The 20624-nt window shown below is 38.3% G+C and overlaps 1 protein-coding gene across 1 annotated transcript in view; it reads right to left on the minus strand.

Annotated features, from left to right (window-relative positions):
* Nucleotides 1-20624, minus strand: part of DOCK3 (dedicator of cytokinesis 3) — a 716589-nt gene that overhangs the window by 74688 nt on the left and 621277 nt on the right. Inside the window, exons 25-27 of the mRNA XM_006873644.1 lie at nt 20413-20540; nt 17656-17802; nt 14897-14995 (exon numbers count right to left, since the gene is read on the minus strand). Coding sequence (XP_006873706.1) covers nt 14897-14995; nt 17656-17802; nt 20413-20540 — 374 coding nt within the window. The remainder of the gene's footprint in view (nt 1-14896; nt 14996-17655; nt 17803-20412; nt 20541-20624) is intronic.

A 20624-nucleotide genomic window follows, 5' to 3' on the forward strand; every position in this document is an offset into this window, starting at 1 on the left:
ATGTAGTTCAGAGTTCAGGGACTGTCTCCTGAACCTGCTTCATCTGGTATTCCTTACCACCACTGCCAGAGGTCCTCCCTGCACTTCTCCCAAATCCACCATCAAGCCAGTAGCAATATTTTTTAAACTACCTGCATATGCTCAAAGAAGTAATGGAAACCATGCCTAACTAAAGACAACCTAAATAATAAAAAATATGAAAACACAGTCTCACCAAATAAAGAGTAACTAACCAAACACTGGAGTCCTGGTGTGGCACCATAGGTTAACGCACCAGACTGCAAAGCCATCTGAACTGCAAGATCATCAGTTCAAGCTTACCAGCTGCTTGAACTGTCTATGCAGGGTTACTATGAGTTGGAACCAACTCATCGACAATAAAAAATTATTATTGTTGTTGTTAGTTGTCATCGAGGTGGTTTCAACCCATGGCAACCCCATTTAGAAAATAACAAAACACTGCCCAGTCCTGCACCAACCTCACTTGCATTGTTATGCTTGATCCCATTGCTGCTGCCACAGTGCCAATCCATCTCACTGGAGGTCTTCCTCTTTTTCACTGACCCTCCACTTAACCAAACATGATATTATTCTCCAAGGATTGGTCCCTAATGACAATATGTCCTAAATAGGAGACAATGCCTCACCATCCTGGCTTTTATGAAGCATTCTGGCGGTACTTCTTTCACAACAGATATGTTTAAATTCTTCTGGCAGTCCATGGTACTTTTAATATTCTCCTCCAAAACTGTAACTCAAATGCATCAATTCTTCTATGGACTTCCTTATTCACTGTTCATCTTTCACATGTATATGAGGCTACTGAAAATACCAGAGCTTGGGTCAGGTGCATCTTAGTCCTCAAACTGACATCTTGTTTTTCAAAACTGTAAAGAGGTCTTGTAAAGTAGATTTGCCTAATGCAATATGTCATTTGATTTCTTGACTAGTGCTTCCATGAGTGCTGATGGTGGAGCTAAGCAAAATGAAATCTTTAATACCTTCATTCTTTTATAATGATGTTATTTATTGGTCCAGTCATGAGGGTTTTTGCTTTCTTTACAATGAGATGCAATCTATACCAAAGGCTGTGATCTTTAATTTTCATCAGTATTTTAAGTCCTCTTCACTTTCAACTAGCAAAGCTGTTTCATCTGCATATCACAGGTTATTAATGAATCTTCCACCAATCCTGACAACCATGATCTTCTTCATATAATTCAGTTTCTTGGATTATTTCCTCAGTATACATAATGAATAAGAATAGTGAGACGATACAACTCTGGCACATCCATTTCCTGTTTTTAAACAATTTAGTATCCTCTTGTTTCTAACAACTGCCTCTTGATCTATGTACAGATTCCTCATGAGCACAAGTATCATGGATTACAACTTTTTGCAATGTTATACATAGCTTGTCATGATCTACACAGTCAAAAGCCTTTCCATAGTCAATAAAGTACAAGTAAACATCTTTCTGGTATTCTCTGCTTTCAGCCAAGATCCATCTGATGTTAGCAATGCTGTCTCTCATTCCATGTCCTCTTCTGACTCAGGAATGAATTTCTGACAGTTGCTGCAACCAATTTTTTATTATCTTCAGCAAAATTTTACTCACATGTTATATTAATGATATTGTTTGATGGCTTCCACATCCTGATGGGCTACCTCTCTTTGCAATAGGCACAAATATGGATCTCTTCCAATTGGTTGGCCAAATAGATGTCTTCCAAATTTCCTGACATAGATGAGTAAGCACCTCCAGTGCTGCATCACTTTATTTAAAGATTTCTATTTGTATCCTGTCAATTCTTGGATCCTTGCTTTTTGCCAATGCCTTCAATGCTGCTTGGACTTGATCATGTATTATCTCTTGAAATGGTTCAACAGGTGTCTTTCCTTTTGATACAGTGACTCTGTGTATTCTTTCCATCTTCTTTTTTTCAAAAGCTTTTATTGTGAATTGAGTGAAGGTTTACAGAACAGACCATCAGTCTCACATTCAACAAATAATACATTTTGTGTCGTTACAGTGATTGCAATCCCATCCATCAGTTAACAGTATTTACCTTTATTCACTTTTACTCTTGCATTCCTTTTTGTGTCTTCTACTATCTGCCTCCTTCTTATGCCAACTTCCCTCTTATTATGTATTGCCTTTCCCATCACCCAAGTTAATATGTGTCTACCCTCTACCTCTCTGGTAGCGTAGTGGTTACGAATCGAGCTGTGAACCTCAAAGGTCAGCAGTTCGAAACTACCAGCTGCTCCGCGGGAGAAAGATGAGGCTTTCTGCTCCCATAAAGATTTACAACCTCGGAAACCCTGTTTAGGGTCGCTATGGGTCAGAACTGACTCAACAACACTTAACAACAACAACAAACCTCTACCCTATGAATAATTTTCCCTTTCTTCCCACCCCTAGAATGTTTCTTTTAGCAAACAAATCTTTTATTAACTTTGATAACAGCGGTCTCATGCAATATTTGTCATTTTGTGACTGACTAATTTCACTCAGCATAATGTTCCCCAGGTTATGAGGTGTTTTGCAGATTCACCATTATTCTTCAACATTGTGTAGTATTCCATTGCATGTGTGTGCCAAAAAAAAATTTTTAAAGCCTTTATTGTTAATTGAGTGATAGTTTACATGGCAGAACATCAGTTTTGCACTCAACCAATCGTATTTTTTTTTTAATTGCAATGGTTACAATTCCTTCCATGCACCACTTGCTAACAATATTTGCCTCTATTTCCTCCCTTTTTTTGATGTACACAAAAACACACAGGAATATATAATCATCTAAACAACCAAAGAGCACATTTTGCTAGGCAGTTTCCTGCCCACTAGCACACAGCCTTTCTCCTTCCATGAGTCTAGAGTCCTTAGTTGCTCTATCTCTCCATCTCATCATCTCTGTCTTTGTTTCTGGTGGTGTTGCTTGCTTCTCTGGTTAGAATCCCACATTCTGCTCCTGCTCTTCCCTCTTGATGGTCCTAGGGTCCTCTGTTCCTGGAATGTAAGATTAACTACTCCCCCTTTTTTGCTATACAACTTCTACATTTTCTGTGTATTAAAGTTTAACAACTCTTCTGTTGACTTCCATCTTCTTTGGATCAATATTTTGCCCACATAATTCTTCAATATTGCAATTTGAGGCTTGAATTTTTTCTTCAGTTCTTACAACTTAATGCTTAGAATGAATGTTCTACTCTTTTGGCTGTCGAACTTCAGGTCTCGTCACACTTCATTAGTATATTTCACTTTGTCTTTTCGAGCTTCCCTTTGAAATTTTCTGTTTAGCTCATACTTCCTCATTTCTTTTAGTTACTTTAGCTTGTTTGCATTCAAGGGCAAGTACTTGAGTCTCTTCTGACATCCAAATTTTTTCTTTTTCTTTTTTTTTTCTTTCCTGTCTTTTACACGACCTTTTGCTTTTCCTGTATGGTGTTCTTGATGTCATTCCACAATCATTTTGGTCTTTGGACATCAGTGCCTAATGCATTAAATCTGATCTTCAGATGGCCTCTAAATTAAGTTGAGATATATTCAAGGTCAAAATTTGGCTCTTGTGAACTTTTTTTCATGAGAAAAAAAATTTTTTTTTTTTTTTTCACCTTCAGCCTGAACTTGCATAGGAGAAACTGATGATGTGATCTACAGTCAGCTGCTGGCCTTGTTTTGGCTGGATGATATTGAGTTTTTGCACTACCTCTTCCCACAGATGAAGTCAATTTGATTCCTGTGTATCCAATCTGGTGAGGTCCATGTGCACAGTTATCTTTTATGTTGTTTTAAAAAGTATTTGTAGGATGTGGCATCCTAACCAAAGAAGCAACACCAGAGGTGATGGCATAGAAAAATAGAGCACATGAGGACTCTAGACTCATGGAAAGAAAAAGGCTGTGTGCTGGCGGGCAGGACGTTGGCTTGTAAAATGTGTCCTTTGGTTGTTTAAATGATTATTATTCCTGCGTGTTTTTGTGTACATCAAAAGAAAAAAGGGGAGGGGAGCGCAAATACTATTAACCAATGGTGCATGGATGGGATTGTAGTCATTGCAATGAGACAAAATACGATTGGTTGAGTGCAAAACTGCCATTCTGTCATGTAAACTATCAGTTCACAGTAAAAGGTTTTTAAAAAAAGTATTTGCAATGATGGATAGATCATTGGTCTTGTAGAATTCTATTATGTGATCTTTAGCATCATTTCTATTTTTGTTGTTGTTGAGTGCCATCAAGTCAGTTCTGATTCATAGTGACCCTGTACATGGTTTCCAAGAAGTGGCTGGTGAATTTGAACTGCTGACCTTACAGGTGAGTGCTTGACCTACAGCACCCACCAGGACCATATTTTCCAAGTATGGATCCTTACTCTTTGTTTCTAGCTTTCACATTTTAATCACCAGTAATTATCAATGCAACTTGATTGCATGCTTGATCAATTTCTAACTGAAGAAGTTGATAGAATTCTTTAATTTCATCATCACTGGCTTTAGTGACTGGTGCATAAAATTGAATAGTGGTATAAACTGGTCTTCCTTAAAGACGTATGAATATCATCCTATCACAGATAGCACAGTACTTCAAGGCAGATCTTGAGATATTCTGTTTTTTGTTTTGTTTTGTTTTGTTTTTTTACAATGAATGAGATGCCATTTCTCTTCATTTTGACTTAGTAAACCTAATGATTCTAGGATTCAAAATGGCCACCTCCAGTCCATTTTAGGTCATTTGTTGTTGTATTCAAGTGCCATTGAGTTAGCTCTGATTCATAGCAACCCTTTATAGGAGTTTCAAGGTGTGACTGGTGGATTTGAACCGCCAACCTTGAGGTTGGCAGTCCAGCACTTATGCTACAATGCCTAGGATATCGATCCTATGTATTCATTTCATTTTGACAACTTCCAATTTTTCTAGAGTCATACTTTGTATATTCTATATTCTGATTATTAATAGATATTTGCAACTGTGTGTCCTCATTTTGAGTGGTGCCCCATTAGCAAACAAAGGTCCTGAAAGCTTTACCACATTCACATCATCATGTTCAACACACTGAGGAGGCAGCTGTTTCTATTCATATTTTTAGTGATTTCCAACTTGAGGGGTTCATCTTATGGCACTGTATCTGACAATGTTCTGTTACTCTTTGTAGTCTTTCAGTGGCTAAATATTCAGAAGTAGTTTGCCTTTCTTTCTTCTTACTCTCTTAGTCTGAAAGCTCCACTGCCCACCATGGGTGACTCTTCTGATATTTAGAATACTGGTGGCATATCTTGCAGCATCACAACAACATGCAAGCCACCACAGTATGATTAACTGACAGATGAGTGGTGGTATCCATACATAGACATGTTACATTCAAACTTGAAGCCAAAATCAAAGAAAGTCTTGAAAGCAAAAGAAAAACAACTCATCATTAGATTGTTGTTGTTAAGTGCCGTTGACTCAGTTCCGACCCATAGTGTCCTTGTACACGGTTTCTGAGGCTGTAAATCTTCACGGGAGCAGAAAGCCTCATCTTTCTCCCGAGGAGCAGCTGGTAGTTTCGAACTGCTGACTTTACGGTTGGCAGCCTGATTCATAACCACTATGCTACCAGAGCTCCTTATACCTCTTATCATATACTATGGATGCCAGAAGGCAATGAGTAGCATGATGTGTTGAAAAAGTTTAAACTGTTAACCAAGATCTCTAAATCCAGTAAAACTACTTCAAAAATGAAGGCAAAATTAATATGTCTCCAAATAAACAAATACAGAGAAAATTTGTCACTAGTTGTCTTGTCCTACAAGAAATACTAGATCAAAATAAAAGGACATTAGACAGTAACTTAAATTTACATCAAGAAAAAAAGAGCACTAGGGAAGATGACTAAATATAAAAGGCAGCATACAAATGGACTTGATTTTGTACAAACTTTTGAAGTTCTTTCATATGTAAATTTGTTAGTAACTCTTTTTCTCCTATATGATTTGTACGACAACTGAATACATAAATATAAAACTTTGTTGAGGAGCATATAATGTATAAATATATAATCTGCATGACAGTAATAACAAAAAGGAGTGGGGGATGACACAGTTATACTGGAATACAGTTTTTGTATAATACTGAAGTGAAATTGTATTAATATGAACTACCTCATTTTAAGACAAAATGTTCACTGCAATTCTCAGGTAACCACTAAGAAAATAACATTAAAAAAAGAAAAAAGATAATAAAGGAAAACAACAAGGGAAGTAATATGGTACACAAAAATATTTATTTAACACAAAAGAAGGCAATATATTAAAAGAATGGAGGAACAAAAAATACATGAGATATATGTAAAACAAATAGCAAAATGGCAGGCATAAATCCTACCTTATCAATAATTACATAAAATATAAATGGACTGAACACTCTAATCAAAAAAGTAGAGATTGGAAAAATGGATCAAAACATGATCCAATTATATGCCTACAAGATATACACTTTAGATTTAAAAACATAAATACATTGAAAATAAAAGGATGGAAAAAATACACATTATGCAAACAGTATATCCAAATTAGTACTAGTGTAGTTATACTAATATATTAGACAATATAGACTTTATCACAAAAATTACTATTGAAGACAAAGAAGAACATTTTATAATGAGAAAAGGATCAATACGTCTGGAAGACATAACAGTGGAAAATATATATGTATTTAAAAACGGAGTCTTAAAACATAAAGTAAAACTGAGCAGAAGTGAAGGGAAAAATAGACAATTCAACAATAATAGAATCTTCCATACTCCACCTTTAATTATAGATAGAAAAACTAGACAGAAGGTCAGTATAGAAAGAGAAAATGTGAACAATATTATAAATTAACTCAACCTAACAAACATCTATTAGATATTCCATCCAACAACAGCAGAATATACATTCTTCTCCCAGGAACACAGAATAGTCTCTAAAATAGACCATATGCTAGCTCATAAAAAAGCCTTAATAAATTAAAATGATTGAAATCAATTTCTCCAACCACAACTAAATGAAACTAGAAATCAGTAACAGAATAAATATTTGGGAAATTTACAAATATGTGGAATTAGACAACACACTCCCCCCCAAATCAGAAAAATTTTTGAGATGAATAAAAATAAAAGCAACATGCTCAACCTTGTAAGATGAAGCTCAACAGTGTTTAAAGAAAAAATTATAGCTGAATGTCTATATTAATAAAGAAAAATATTTCAAATCAATAACCTAACCTTCCAACTTAAGAAACTAAAAGAGGAGAGCAAATTAAATCAAAAGCAAATAGGAGGAAATAAATAATAAAGATTAGAGGAGAAATAAATAAAATAGAGAAAAATCAATGAAACTGAAAACTGGTTCTTTTCAAGATCAACAAACGTTTAGCTAGATTGACCCCCCACCAAAAAAAAAGAAAGAAAAGGAGAAAAGACTCAATTTACTAAAAGCAGAGATGAAAAATTTGACTAATGATTAACTAGATTGACCAAGCAAAAAAAAAAAAGGAGAAAAGACTCAAATTACTAAAAGTTGGCATGAAAAAATAGCCCATAATTACCAATCTTACAGAACTAAAAAAGACTGTAAGGGAACATTAGAAACAACTGTATGCCAACAAATTAAAATCATGGAGTGAAATGAGCACATTCTTAGAACAAAACCTTTGGAATTGATTCAGGAATCTGAATGAACTGTCAAAAATAGAGATAAATTAATAATTAACAAGTATTCCACAAAGAAAATCCCAGAACCAGATGTCTTTACTGGTAAGAACTACAAAATACTTAAAGAAAAATTAATATTAGTATCTACTTTTTTTTTTTTTATCCATTTTCAATGTGGTATCTCATTGTGGCTATGATTATCATTTCACTAAAAGAATTAAGTTCCTATGGAACTTGTACACATATCAACAAGCAGTTGTTCCAACACTACAAGGGGGGACAATGCATGGTTACAATGAGATAAGGTGTGTGACAGGCTTATATCCTTTCACCATACTTATTCAATCTGTATTCTGAGCAAATAATAAAAAACCTGGACTAAATGAAGAATATTGTGGCATCAGGATTAGAAGAATACTCATTAACAATTTGAAATTTGCAGATGACATATATTTCTTGCTGAAAGAGAAAAGGACTTGAGGCACTTACTAATGAAGATCAAAGACTTTTAGAGTATGGATTAAACCGCAACATAAAACAAAAGTCCTCACAAATGGACTGATAAGTAACATCATCATGATAAACAGAAAAAAAGATTGAAGTTGACATGAATTTCATTTTATTTGGATCACAATCAACACCCATGGAAGCAGCAGTCAAGAAATCAAAGGGCATATCATATTGGACAAGTCTGCTGCGAAAGATCTATTTCAAGTATTACAGAGTAGAGATGTCACTTTGAGGACTGAGGTGAGCCTGACCCAAGTCATGGTATTTTCAATTGCCTCATATGCATGTGAACGTTGAACAATGAATAAGGAAATCCAAAGATGAAAGTTGGACAATGAGTACCAAAGACTAAAGAAAAACTGATGCCTTTGAATTATGATGTTGGTGAAGAATATTGACTGTATCATAAACTTCCAGAAGAATGAATAAATCTGCTTTGGAAGACATACAGCCAGAATGCTCCTTAGAAGCAAGTATGGCAAGACTTAGTCTCACATACTTTGGACATGTTAACAAAAGGGACCAGTCCCTGGAGAAGCAAAGGGTCAGTGAAAAAGAAGACCCTCAAGTAGATGGATCGACACAATTGCTGCAACAATAGATGCAAACATAGCTATGACTGTGAGCATGGTGCAGGACTGGGCAATCTTTTTTTCTGTCATACATAAGGTCGTTAAGACTTGAAATCAATTTAATGGAGCCCTGGTAACATAGTGGGTTATGTGCAGCGCTGCTAACCACAAAGTCAACAGTTCAAATCTATTAGCCTCTTCAAGGGGGAAAGATAAGGTTTTCTGCTCTTGTAAAGATTATAGCCTCGAAAACCCTAAACTATGAGTCAGAGCCTACTCGATGGTACACAGCAGCAGGAGCAGAAGCAACAATAATAACACCAATGAGTAATGATATTGAACATCTTTTCATGTGCTTATTGGTCATTGAATTATCTTCTTTGGACAATGTCTATTAAAATTTGTTGACTATCTTAAAAACCGGGTTATTTGTCTTTTTATGGTTGAGTTGTTTAGTGATTCTGCATACAAGTTCTTTACTGGATGTATATGATTTGCAAATGTTTTCTTTTATTCTGTGGATTGTCTTTTACTTTCTTGATAGGATCCTTTGAAACACAAAAGTTTTAAATTATAATGAAATCCAATTTACTTGCTTTTTCTTTTGTTGCTATGTTTTTGGTGTTTTATCTAAGAAACCACTGCCTAACCCAGGAGTGGGGAACATTTGGCCCACAGGCCATAGAAGGCTCTCAAAATCATTTGGTCTGGTCCTGCCAAGGCAACCATAGTTCTAGTCATCACACTGTTGTTGTTCTTAAGTGCCATGGAGTTGGTTCAACTCATAGTGACCTTTGAATAGGGTTTTCTGAGAGGCTGGTATATTTGAACCACTGACCTTGTGGTTCAAACCCACCTTGAGGTTGAGTGCTTATCCTGCAGTGCCACACCAGGACTCCAACAGCGCCATATCATATATCGGGAGTGAGCTAATTAAATGTTTGACCAAATATAGCAGGCTAATTTTTAAGTTGATAAATTTGAATGGCACGCGAATGATGTTATAAATTTTGGTAGAAAAACAGGTTCCCCACCCCTAGCCAAACCCAAGGATAGAAAGATAACACCTCTGTTTTCTTCTAAAGAGGTTTATAATTTTAGCTCTTACATTTAAGTCTCTGATTCTCTTTGAATTAATGCTTATATATGGTGTGAATTAAGAATGCAATTCTATTATTTTGAATGTGTAAATCAAGATGTTCCAGCATCATTTGTTGAAAAACATTTCTTTACTCATTATCTTGGCACCATTGTCAAAAATACAATTGACCATAAATACAAGTGTTTATTTCTATATGGCCTTTTTCTCAGGAAGTTACTAGTAATTTTTTTTCTAGTGAAATGGAATAAAACGACAACAACAAAAATACTTGAAATCCAGGAATCAAGAGATCCAACTGTGGAAAGAAGATATTCCTGGAATTCTCAGAAAGAAGGAAAAAACATGTTCTGGAAATTGACCTGAGAAGTGACAGTCCATGAAGGAAATTTCTGTGTGTGTGATAGTATTTAATAGATTTGGCCATTTGTAAAGTAAGAAGAGGTAAATTATAGACATGACAGTTAAAGTAGGAAATCCTACTTAGATTTGAAGAAAATAAACTGAAATAATAAAAAAGTAGAACATAAAAATAATTCAAGGAAAAATATAAAGTTTTACAAGACAGAAAATGTACTCATACTATAGTTGTTAGCTCATCAGAGTACTTAACCTAGCAGCTATAATAAATAAAATGTTGATGAACAATTTATATTAAAGTCTATGGAAAATTTATTCGAAATGGTATAAGAACAGATGTACAGACCAATGCACTAGAATTGATATTCAAGAAATGCACTCATGTATCTATGGTCATTTGACTTTCAACATGGGTGCTAAGTGCATTCAATGGGGAATGTCTCTATAGTAAGTAGTAGTGAGACAAGTGAATATCCATACGAAAAAGAACAGAGCTATACAAATATTTCACACCAAATACAAAAACCAACTAAAACCAGATCAAGGGCATAAATGTAAAAACTAAAACTATATAACTCTTGGAAGAAAGCATTGGGGTAATGCTTCAAAACCTAGTTTTAGACAACAGATTCTTAGCTTTGACACCAAAAATATGAACTTCATCAAAATTTGAACAAACGGAAGAGACAACCTATAAAATGGAAGAATAGTTGGTTATCACATATCTGATAAGGGTTTAATATCCAGAATATATAAAGAACTTTTACAACTCAACAACAAAAAGACAAACAACCCAATTAAAAAATTGGTAAAGGCAAGATCAAGCAAGCTGTTCACCTGGGAGCCATCAAGGCAAGAAAAGTCAGCCCATCAGGGTAAACCCCCTTCCATGACTGAAACTCAAAGGGAACACATGAGCAGGCTTATAAGCCCACTGGTGACTGCCCTGGTCTACTTGTGAGTGAAAATGGGGGCTATGAAGCAATGAAGACATGGGATGAGTTCAGCCATGTTCCATAGACACCCAATGACCTTGAGATAAGAGAGATAAAAGGAAGGAATGGCTGGTCTGAAGTTTAGGGAGACTTGTGAACTTCTGATCACATGGACACTGACCTAACCACTGGGGGCTAAAATTGAGAGCCAGCAGGTCTGAAGTAGAGGACAGATGTACAAGAGTCTCCAAACCTGCATATGGTACCACAGCTTGGATGGCTTGCTGTTCAGAACTCAACCAGAGAAAAATAAAGAAGTTTGCCGCAGGAAGCAAGCGTAAATTGCTACAATTTGATGAACCAGACCTTTGCTTATGGATGTAATTGCTCAAAATTCCAACTGAAAGGGAGGGATTCTTCATATCAAGGATCAAGTCTGTCCCCTCAGTACAAAGGGTTTATAGGGATGGGAAACTTAGATATTGGCTAACAAAAAATGGAGGGCTATAAAGGCACAGAGTGGCTGGCTTACAAGCTTTCAAGAGGGTGTTTAGTATCAGTATGAGGTGAGTAAGGTAGAATCCCCACTGAATAGTTTTCTTCTTTTCCAGATGGGTCTGGTGAAAGGGGCTGGGGGAGAATGGGGATAGGATTCTTTGGATTCAATAATGAGTAATTGTTAATATGATTCATTGTGATTGTCACAACTGTAAATGTAGAAGATATGAAACAAAAAGGGGGTTGTAGTTAATCTTTCATTCCTGGAATAGAGGACCCTGGGACCATCAAGAGGAGGAGCATGAGTGGAGTGTGGGATCCTATCCAGAAAAAGGGCAATACCAGAGATGGAAGGAGAGATGGCATAGAGAGATAGAGCAGCTGAGGACTCTAGACCCATGGAATGAAAAAGGCTGTGTGCCTGAAGATAGGTGGCTGGCTTGCAAAATGGACATTTAAATGAATATATATTTCCTGTATGTTTGTGTACACCTAAAAGGGGGGGTCGAGGTACATACTGTTAACCAGTGGTGCTGGGAGGGGATTGTCATCATTGCAATGAAACAAAATATGATTTGTTGAGTGCAAAACTAATGGCCTGCCCTATAAACTATCACTCAACTCACCAAAAAAACTTCTAAAAATAATGTGTAAAGGACTTGAATAGACATCTCACCAAAGAAGATATGTAGATGACCAGTAAACACAGGAAAAGATGCTCAACATTAGTCATTGCTTCTTGTTGTATGCCTGAGTTGATTCAGACTCAGGTGATCCCATGTGACAGAGTAGCCCTGCTCCCTAGGGTTTTCTAGGCTGTTATCTTCCTAGGAACAGATCATCAAATCTTTCTCCTGCAGAGTTGCTAGATGGGTTCGAATTGTCAGCCTTTCAGTTTGGAGCCAAACACTTTACCCATTTCACTCCTCCATAATTTATTAAGGAAATGGAATCAAAACCACAATGATATACAATTTCACAGCTACTAGGATGGTTATCATAAAAAAAAAAATGGAAAATAACAAGTGTTGGTAAGGATGTGTAGAAATTGGAACCTTTGTCTGTTGCTGGTGGGAATGTAAAATGGTGCATCTATTGTGGAAAACAATTTGGTGGTTCCTCAAAAAAAGTTAGGCACAAATTACCTTAGGGTTCACTAATTCCACTCTTTGGTGTATACCTCAAAGAATTAAAACCAAGGACTCAGATACTGTTACACCAATGTTCATAGAAAAAGGTGAAAACAGCCCAAATGTCTAGGTGTATTGATGAGACAATACACAAAATATGGTATGCATACAATGACATTTTATACAACCATAGAAGGAGTAAGTTCTGATACATGCTGTAACATGGATGAACCCTGAAGATATTATACTAAGTGAAGTTAGCCAGACACAAAAGGACAAATACTACATGATAACACTTGATGATGTGCCTAGAATAGGCAAATTCTTAGAGACAGAAAGCAGAACAGAGGTTACCATGGGCTGGGGAAATAGTCGAGTGAGGAGTTATTGTTTAATGGTATACAGTTTGGTATGATAAAATAAAATCTGGAAATAGACATTCATGATTATTACACAATATTATGACTGTACTGAATGCCACTGAATTGTATACTCAAAAATGGTCAATTTTGTTATGTATGTTGTTGTTAAGTGCCATTGACTCTGTTTTGACCCATAGTGTGGGAGCGACTGGTGAGCTTGAACCACTGACATTGTGGTTCAAACTGACTTTGGGGTCCAGTGCAAAAAGCAATACTGGAAGGAAGAGCTTATGTGTGATTTAGGAGACCCATTCTCATTTTCTTTGGGAAGAATAATACAGATAATAAATAAGGATTTAAATGTAGAAAATAGCAACAGAAGCTTCCTTAAGAAGAGTAAAAGAGTTGAAAGTGGCTTCCTTTCTGGAGTAAGAAGTAGGCATTACTTGGGTAAGCCAGCAAAACTTTGTAATACAATTTGGCTTTTAAAATTATGTGCATATATTGCTGTGAAAAAAATAAACATGTAATTAAACCATAAGAGATGATACCAGCCTGAGTTTCTGACTTAGGATCAGTTAGCTAACACATGCACAAGATAAAAATGATCTGGTAGTGACAGTGGTGGTAGTGTGCCGTGGAGTCGGTTCCGACTCATAGGGACCCTGCATAGGGTTTCTGAGGCTGTAAATCTTTACAGGAACAGAAAGCCTCATCTTTCTCTTGCAGAACGGCTGGTAGTTTTGAACTGCTGACCTTGAAGTTAGCAGTCTGACTCATAAGCACAACACTACCAATGATCATTTTTAACTACTCTTTAAAAATAATCTAGAGCAGTCAAATTAGGACTTTCAGGTTCTGCGTCCTGGCTCATGCCCTACTTGACCCAAATGCAGGTTCTGAATCTGGCTATCTTTTGGTTCATTTCAAGCGTTGTCAAGATTCGTCCCCCCAAGTTGGAAGACTGTAACAAGTTAATGATACTAATTACTGTAACAAGTCAATGATACTAATCTATAGAGACCCATGTCTAGAAAAAGGCAGGAAGGAACAGAAACTACAAAGGGATAGCTCATACATTTTGACTGACACATAGGATTACTGTAAATCACACAAATGAAAACCAGCGGAATCTATCACTACAAAAGACAAGTGGCTTAGCTCTGAATGGAAGCAGAGCACAGACTTAAAGGTTAAAATAGCCCCTTTGCCCACAGATGAAGTGAGCAGCATAGTCAAATGCAATGACACAAGCCTCAGGAGCCTGTCAGTCAGCTCGGGCAATGTGCTCCTACTATGTGAATCACAGGCCCATTTTTTGCCACTTTCTATCTCTCAGGGCTCTGGATCCAGAGTCTAGGGGCCAATGGGCAGTGTTCACATTATAATGAAGAAAAGTAGTCAGCATTATTATTAGTGTTATTAAACAGTGAATAATGGCTTGCAAGGGTAAAATATACAGCAACTGTCAAGTTCATACAAAATGAAGGCGTCTTAGTTTGTTGATTATCCAAGTGGCTCAGAGTAATTTCTCACAGTGACACGTGACCAAAGGGCTGCTAGCAGTAAGGGAGAGCTTGTGAGTGCTACTATGTGGGGACACTGTTGGCTTGCAGTGTCCAGTGGCCACACACTTAGCTGTAAAGTGGGGCTGGCCACTTGCACTTGTTCCCCTAGCAGAAGAAAAGCCTCTGTGTAGTGTTAGTCACACTCATCCTTGCCTAGGTCAAAAGCCAGTACTCTGCTGCCTACCTTAAGTTCATCTTTGCTCTGGAAGTTGTCCAGGAGGTGCTGATAATGGGTGTCACACATCTGGCGGAGCAGCGAGAGAAGGCAGGACACATACTCGCCCTGGGGACCAACCCAAAAAACACTTAGCACAGCTAATCACAAGGGCTGTGTCCCTTCCCAAACCATAGAGGGCAAGGAGAGAAGGGAGGGTCTGAGATGGCCCCAATGATCGTGGAAGGAAGGTGACAACTCTGACCCTGAATAAGCTTTCTTTTCAGCCAAAGAAAGCCTGGTGGACTGAGATTTATAATAAAATCCCTATAGTGTGGGGTCATTAAAAAACCTTAATCTACACCAAAGAACTACTATACAATGAGAAAGAGATAATTTAATTTTTATCCTTGGAAAGTTCTGGTTCAGTAATGACAGGGGTTACTTGAAATAAAGAACTTGGCTTTGTCTGGACAGACTTTGGACCCTGCCTCTCCTGCATATCAAGCAGCCCTTCTATAAGAACCTCCTTAGGGACTTCCCAGAACATACTTGGGGTTACTAGGCTGGATTAGCATGTATCAGCATGACTCTGGAAAGCAGAGGAGTCAGAATGACCTTTATGAGAAGGCAAGCTATGGACTTTAAGAAAAGCAGAAATTTAAGAATAAAAATTAGTCTTTATAAAAATTCTTCAAGTTCCAACTGGGGTATATAGGAGACTTTCATTATCTTAAAGCAACTTTTAGAATGAGGCAGACAAAACATGGACTCCTAACAGTAGGGTGCCTTCTCAGAAGGGAGAGAGGAAAATTGGTTCACTTGGATAAATTTAAAATGTTTTAACTCATGGGAATTTGATAAGAGGGTTTTAGTCTTTCAAATCCTTTCTAAAAAAAAACTCAACCAACCAAATGCATTATCATTGCGTTTGTTTTGACACACAGTGACCCTGGAGGACAGAGTAGAACTGCCCCATAGGGTTTCCAAGGCTACAGTCTTTACAGAAGCTGACACATGAGCCACCGGTGGGTTTGAATCATCCATCTTTCGTTTAGTAACAGAGCTCTTAACCACTATGCCACCAGGGTTCCTTAAATCCTTTATTGTTGTTGTTGTTAAGTGCTGTTGAGTCAGTTCTGGCTCATAATGACACTGTATAGGGTTTCCAAGGAGCAGCTGGTGAGCTTGAACTGCTGACTTTGCAGTTCAAACTGACCTTGCAGTCCAGCGTCTTAACCCGCAGCACCACACCAGGACTTCACACATATATGGTGATGGTAGTGTGCCATGGAGTTGGAATCGACTCATAGTAACCCTGTATAGGGTTTCTGAGGCTGTAAATCTTTATAGGAGCAGAAAGCCTCATCTTTCTTCTGCAGAACCACTGATAGTTTCAAACTGCTGACCGTGAGATTAGTAGCCCAAGTCAGAACCACTGTATATATGACGGGGCTTCAAATAATTGGTGGAAAAATTCATCAACTTTTAATTCCACTTTCCATGAACTTTTTGAAGCACCCTATATACATGCTAGTTTTGTATGAAAAATACACATAACAAGCCATAATTCATAGATTTATCTTGAGGAGCAGATGAGTTAATAAATATTATACAGTGAAGCACACAAAGAAGTATTTGATAAATTGTAGCTATTATCATCCCATTGTAATCTATATGAGTGACTTCATTAGTATTGCTAAATGAGTTATTATTTATAAACTGCTTAAAGCAGGGTATGACCCATTGCAAGCACTATGAGAAGGTGTTTGGTAGAAGGATGGGTTATCAAGATCTATCAGGATGCATATGTTTTCACCTGCAGCAAGACTATTCTCAATCAGGGTGGTGCTGCAGGATAATGCACTGGACTGCAAGGTCAGTTTGAGCCACAAGGTCGGTGGTTCAAACCTACCAGCCATTCCTTGGAAACCTTATACAGGGTCATTATGAGTCAGATTCGACTTGATGGCACTTGACAACAACTATAACAACAAAGAAGCTGACATTCTTTCCAAGCCCCAGTGCTGCAGAACTGGTGCCTGCCCCTGTACTGTCCTGCTCATCCTAGTATGGTGGAGCCTAACTTGCTCCCACACAGGGTTCTCTTCAAAGAGATCATTGTAATCTCCCATCTGCCAACTGGAGGATTCCACACAAAATGTTTGTCATGTTACAAACCTCAGAACTGAGTCTACTGTTTGTATGGGAGTAGGGGCACTAGGGGCTCAGGGCGTAGCCTCTCTGCCCCTCCTGAGAAGCTTTCCCAGTCTGTTTCTCTACTAACTAGATACACACTCCATTATTCAGTTAATGCCTACTATCTTCCCTAATGCTAGGAATTTAGATACTAACACTAGAAACTAAACAAGTTCTGAGGGAATCATTCTGTCTTGTACATCATTTAGGAAAATAGCCTAGAAGTAGTCTCCTTCTCACCTTTAGTCTCTCACTGCACACTGTACAGGAAACACATCCCTACTTCATTCCACATAGTAGAAAATGACTTGGCTCAAAACCAAATGCCAACTGAAATCGTGCCCAGGAAACTAAGGCAAAAAATAGTCTCTGAATCTGCCCTAAAGTAATTTAGTGTGAGAGTAAACCTAAAGGTTTCAGAGTGGAGAGGAGAGTCAGACTTGAGAAGGGAGGAAGGCAGCATGCTGACAGCCATGCAGGAGGGGACGTTGAGATAAATAGGGGGGGGGGGGGGGGAGGGGGGGGGGGGGGTGGTGGAAGAGCCCCAGGTTAGAAAAGAAGGCAAGAAAACCTGAATGTTAGTTACTAACAGTGATCTCAGCTGTGCACTGCGGGCATCGCTGCCCTCTTACCGCCTCCTGAGCGTGCGATTTGCTCATGATGGTGAGCAGAGTCTGCAAGAGCACGTCTAGGAGGCTCTCCACCATCATTTCCACCTCTTCCATGACATCTGTCTCCTGAATTGAGCAGTGAGAGAGCACACTGTTAGCACCAGGCTGGGCCAATGTGCTGCTGGCAGCACTTACTAAGTCAGCCAGATCAGGAGTGTTCTTCTGGCTGGATTCCCAACTCTGAGCTCTCAGCCTCCTTAGCATGCAGTGTCAAGAGACCCAGGACAATCACACTAAGAAGAGGTAAGACACACCTGCTACTGTTGTCTTGGCAAGGTGGCTAGAACCTTACCTTCAAGTCAGTACCACCCTGAATCTCATGCAGAATACATTAATTTCATTGTACAGGGCAGAAGTAAAGAGTTAAAGGAGTACTTTGATTTCCCTGGAATAGTCAGGAGAAAGCATGACATTGCCTGACTAACATTGAGAAATGGTGAAGTACTCAACCCATAGGTTGTGGTGGCAGCAACTTCACTATTGTTAATCCACTCAGAATCCTGTTGGATTTTCTGAGAACTCTGTTTCCTCCTCAGGTTGGGTGGTCCCAGTTTTTTCCAGTTACGACTGCTGTCCAGATATGTTCTGATTCCATTTCTAGCTGCCCAATTCTCTGGTTCATGCTCCCTGGTCCACCTGTAGGACTCTGGTTTTTAGTCTTCCTTTCTCTGCCAGCCTCACAAAAACAACAGATCATCACTAAGGGCTGATTCCCAGCCACCAAACTCTGAATTTAGAGTCTATGCTACCTTTTATATACCTCTCCACTTATCCAAGCTCAAATCCTGTTGTTTGATTTTAATGATTTTACGAAGATATTTCCATTGTCCTTTCTCCAGCCTCTTTATACTATTGGTTGTTCGTGGTTGTATGCTGTCGAGTCAGTTTTGAATCACAGCGACCATGTATAGGGTTTCTGAGGCTGTAAAACTTTAACAGAGCAGAAAGCCTCATCTTTCCCTCACTGAGGAGCGGCTGGTAGATTCAAACTGCTGACACTGCAGTTAGCAGTTCAATGCTTAGCCCACTAAACCACCAGAGCTCCTTCTTTGTACTACTATTACAGGTCCTCCAAATGTCTTCCCTGCTTCCTTCCCTTTAGCATCTGCCATGTTGTAGTCACTGTTTGAGAACATGAGTATACAGAGTGGTGAAAACAGAAACTATCTCTGCTTTCAAAGAGCATCAGTCTCATCCAGCCTCTACCCATCCATTCAATATGATTATACTCTGCCTAATTTCACTTGAAGGTTTTGAGCAGTTCTTGGATGATATATACCTGGGTCCAGAGTCGTCTTTTTTATTTGTTGAGTGTCCTTAACAATACCTGTGAAGTCTCTGAGTAGTAAGCAACTAATTGCACGTGACTCTTCTCCATTGCCACAATACAAATATAACCAGACCTTAAGGTTTTTTTGTTTTTGTTTTTTACCTGTTCAGCATTTTTTCCAGTCCTTCCTTCTTTTTTTGCTTCAGTTTTCTATTTCCTTTACCAATAAAGACTTCCACACCCTCAGGTCTGGCCTTAAGCTATTAGCAGACTGTAATTAAGGTAATTTTCCCTCTCTGGGGCATGGTGAGAGAAGAACTGCCAAACCTTGGCTGGAGTCAAGAGCAAATGATAGGGATACTATCACCATCATTACGGTCACACTGTGCCTGAGTCCCTGGCACCAGATGGTACCTTAAGTCTGGACACCTAGAGTATTCTATTCCCTAATGAAATCTACTCTTTCTCTTTGATACCTCTCCTGCTCCACATGGATAACTTAGTCTCTTACCAACTTATTACCTGGCCTCTGTCCTTCATTTTATTCTTGAAATTTTGTCCTCCAAGAACCTTGTTGTTGTTGTTGTTAGGTGCCATCAGGTGGGGACTGACCCATAGCGACCTTATGCACAGCATAACAACTTATCTCAGCTTCATAAGTTAGTATAACAACAACAACAACAAAATCTTCATATTCTGGGAGTTCTTAACATCTTTATACTTTTTTATAGCTTCCAAAATTTCTAAGAAATTTGTATTTATTTTATCATCATAAATATATAAAATATATATCATTAAAATAAATGCCTGCCTTTATTTTTGCCCAATATAAGTCTTTCCTGCTGCCCTCCCTCCCTATTCTCCCACCACAGATTTTTTAAAAAAAGAAATTAACAAAAGCATTGTCAATTGAAACCTCAATCCTAAAGTACAATTCTACAACCCCAGGTGATCAAAGCTCATATGTACATTTGTCTCATCCTGACTTCACCTGGCACAGTGTGGGGATGTCACATGGGTAGAATCAAGCAGTCAAGAAGCTGACAGGAAAGCCTGGATGAGCAAGCTGCCTCCCAGCTTGGGTCTACCTCCCTGTGACCATGCCTGAGTATCCTCAGAAAACTCTCAGGAACCCACAATTAAAATTCTTTTGCTAGGAATGGAGCATAGGCAGGGATGGGCTTTCTAGTATTACAGAGAACTTGTTCCTGGGTGGATGTGTGGTAGTGCAACTTTTAAAACTAGCAAGCCTGTGTCATATTGACAGGTCTCCATTCATTACTGTCACAAGGAAAGCATCTCAGGTTGAGAAGTGTACAAAGTGATCTTTGTTGGTTTGCCTCTGGCTAGAGTAACACAGGACTAGGGTGGAACTGAGCCAGGAGCAGTGGGTGTGCGGTCACTACCAGAGAGCTGGTCTTGATGATGGAGAAGATGCTGCCTAGAATCCCTGAGCAGATTAACAGCTCTTTCTGCTGTCTCAGGTGAAGGTGAATGTGATGGAGAACCACAGGAAGCAGGATGCGGCGGGATTCTATGAAAGAAAACACAAAAGTAAAAAGATGAACTTTAGAGGAGAACGAGCTGCTGTTGGAATCCAGTGGTACTCTGTGAGATT

This window comes from Chrysochloris asiatica, unplaced genomic scaffold, assembly GCF_000296735.1.
Source record: "Chrysochloris asiatica unplaced genomic scaffold, ChrAsi1.0 scaffold00246, whole genome shotgun sequence".
Lineage (NCBI taxonomy): Eukaryota > Metazoa > Chordata > Mammalia > Afrosoricida > Chrysochloridae > Chrysochloris > Chrysochloris asiatica.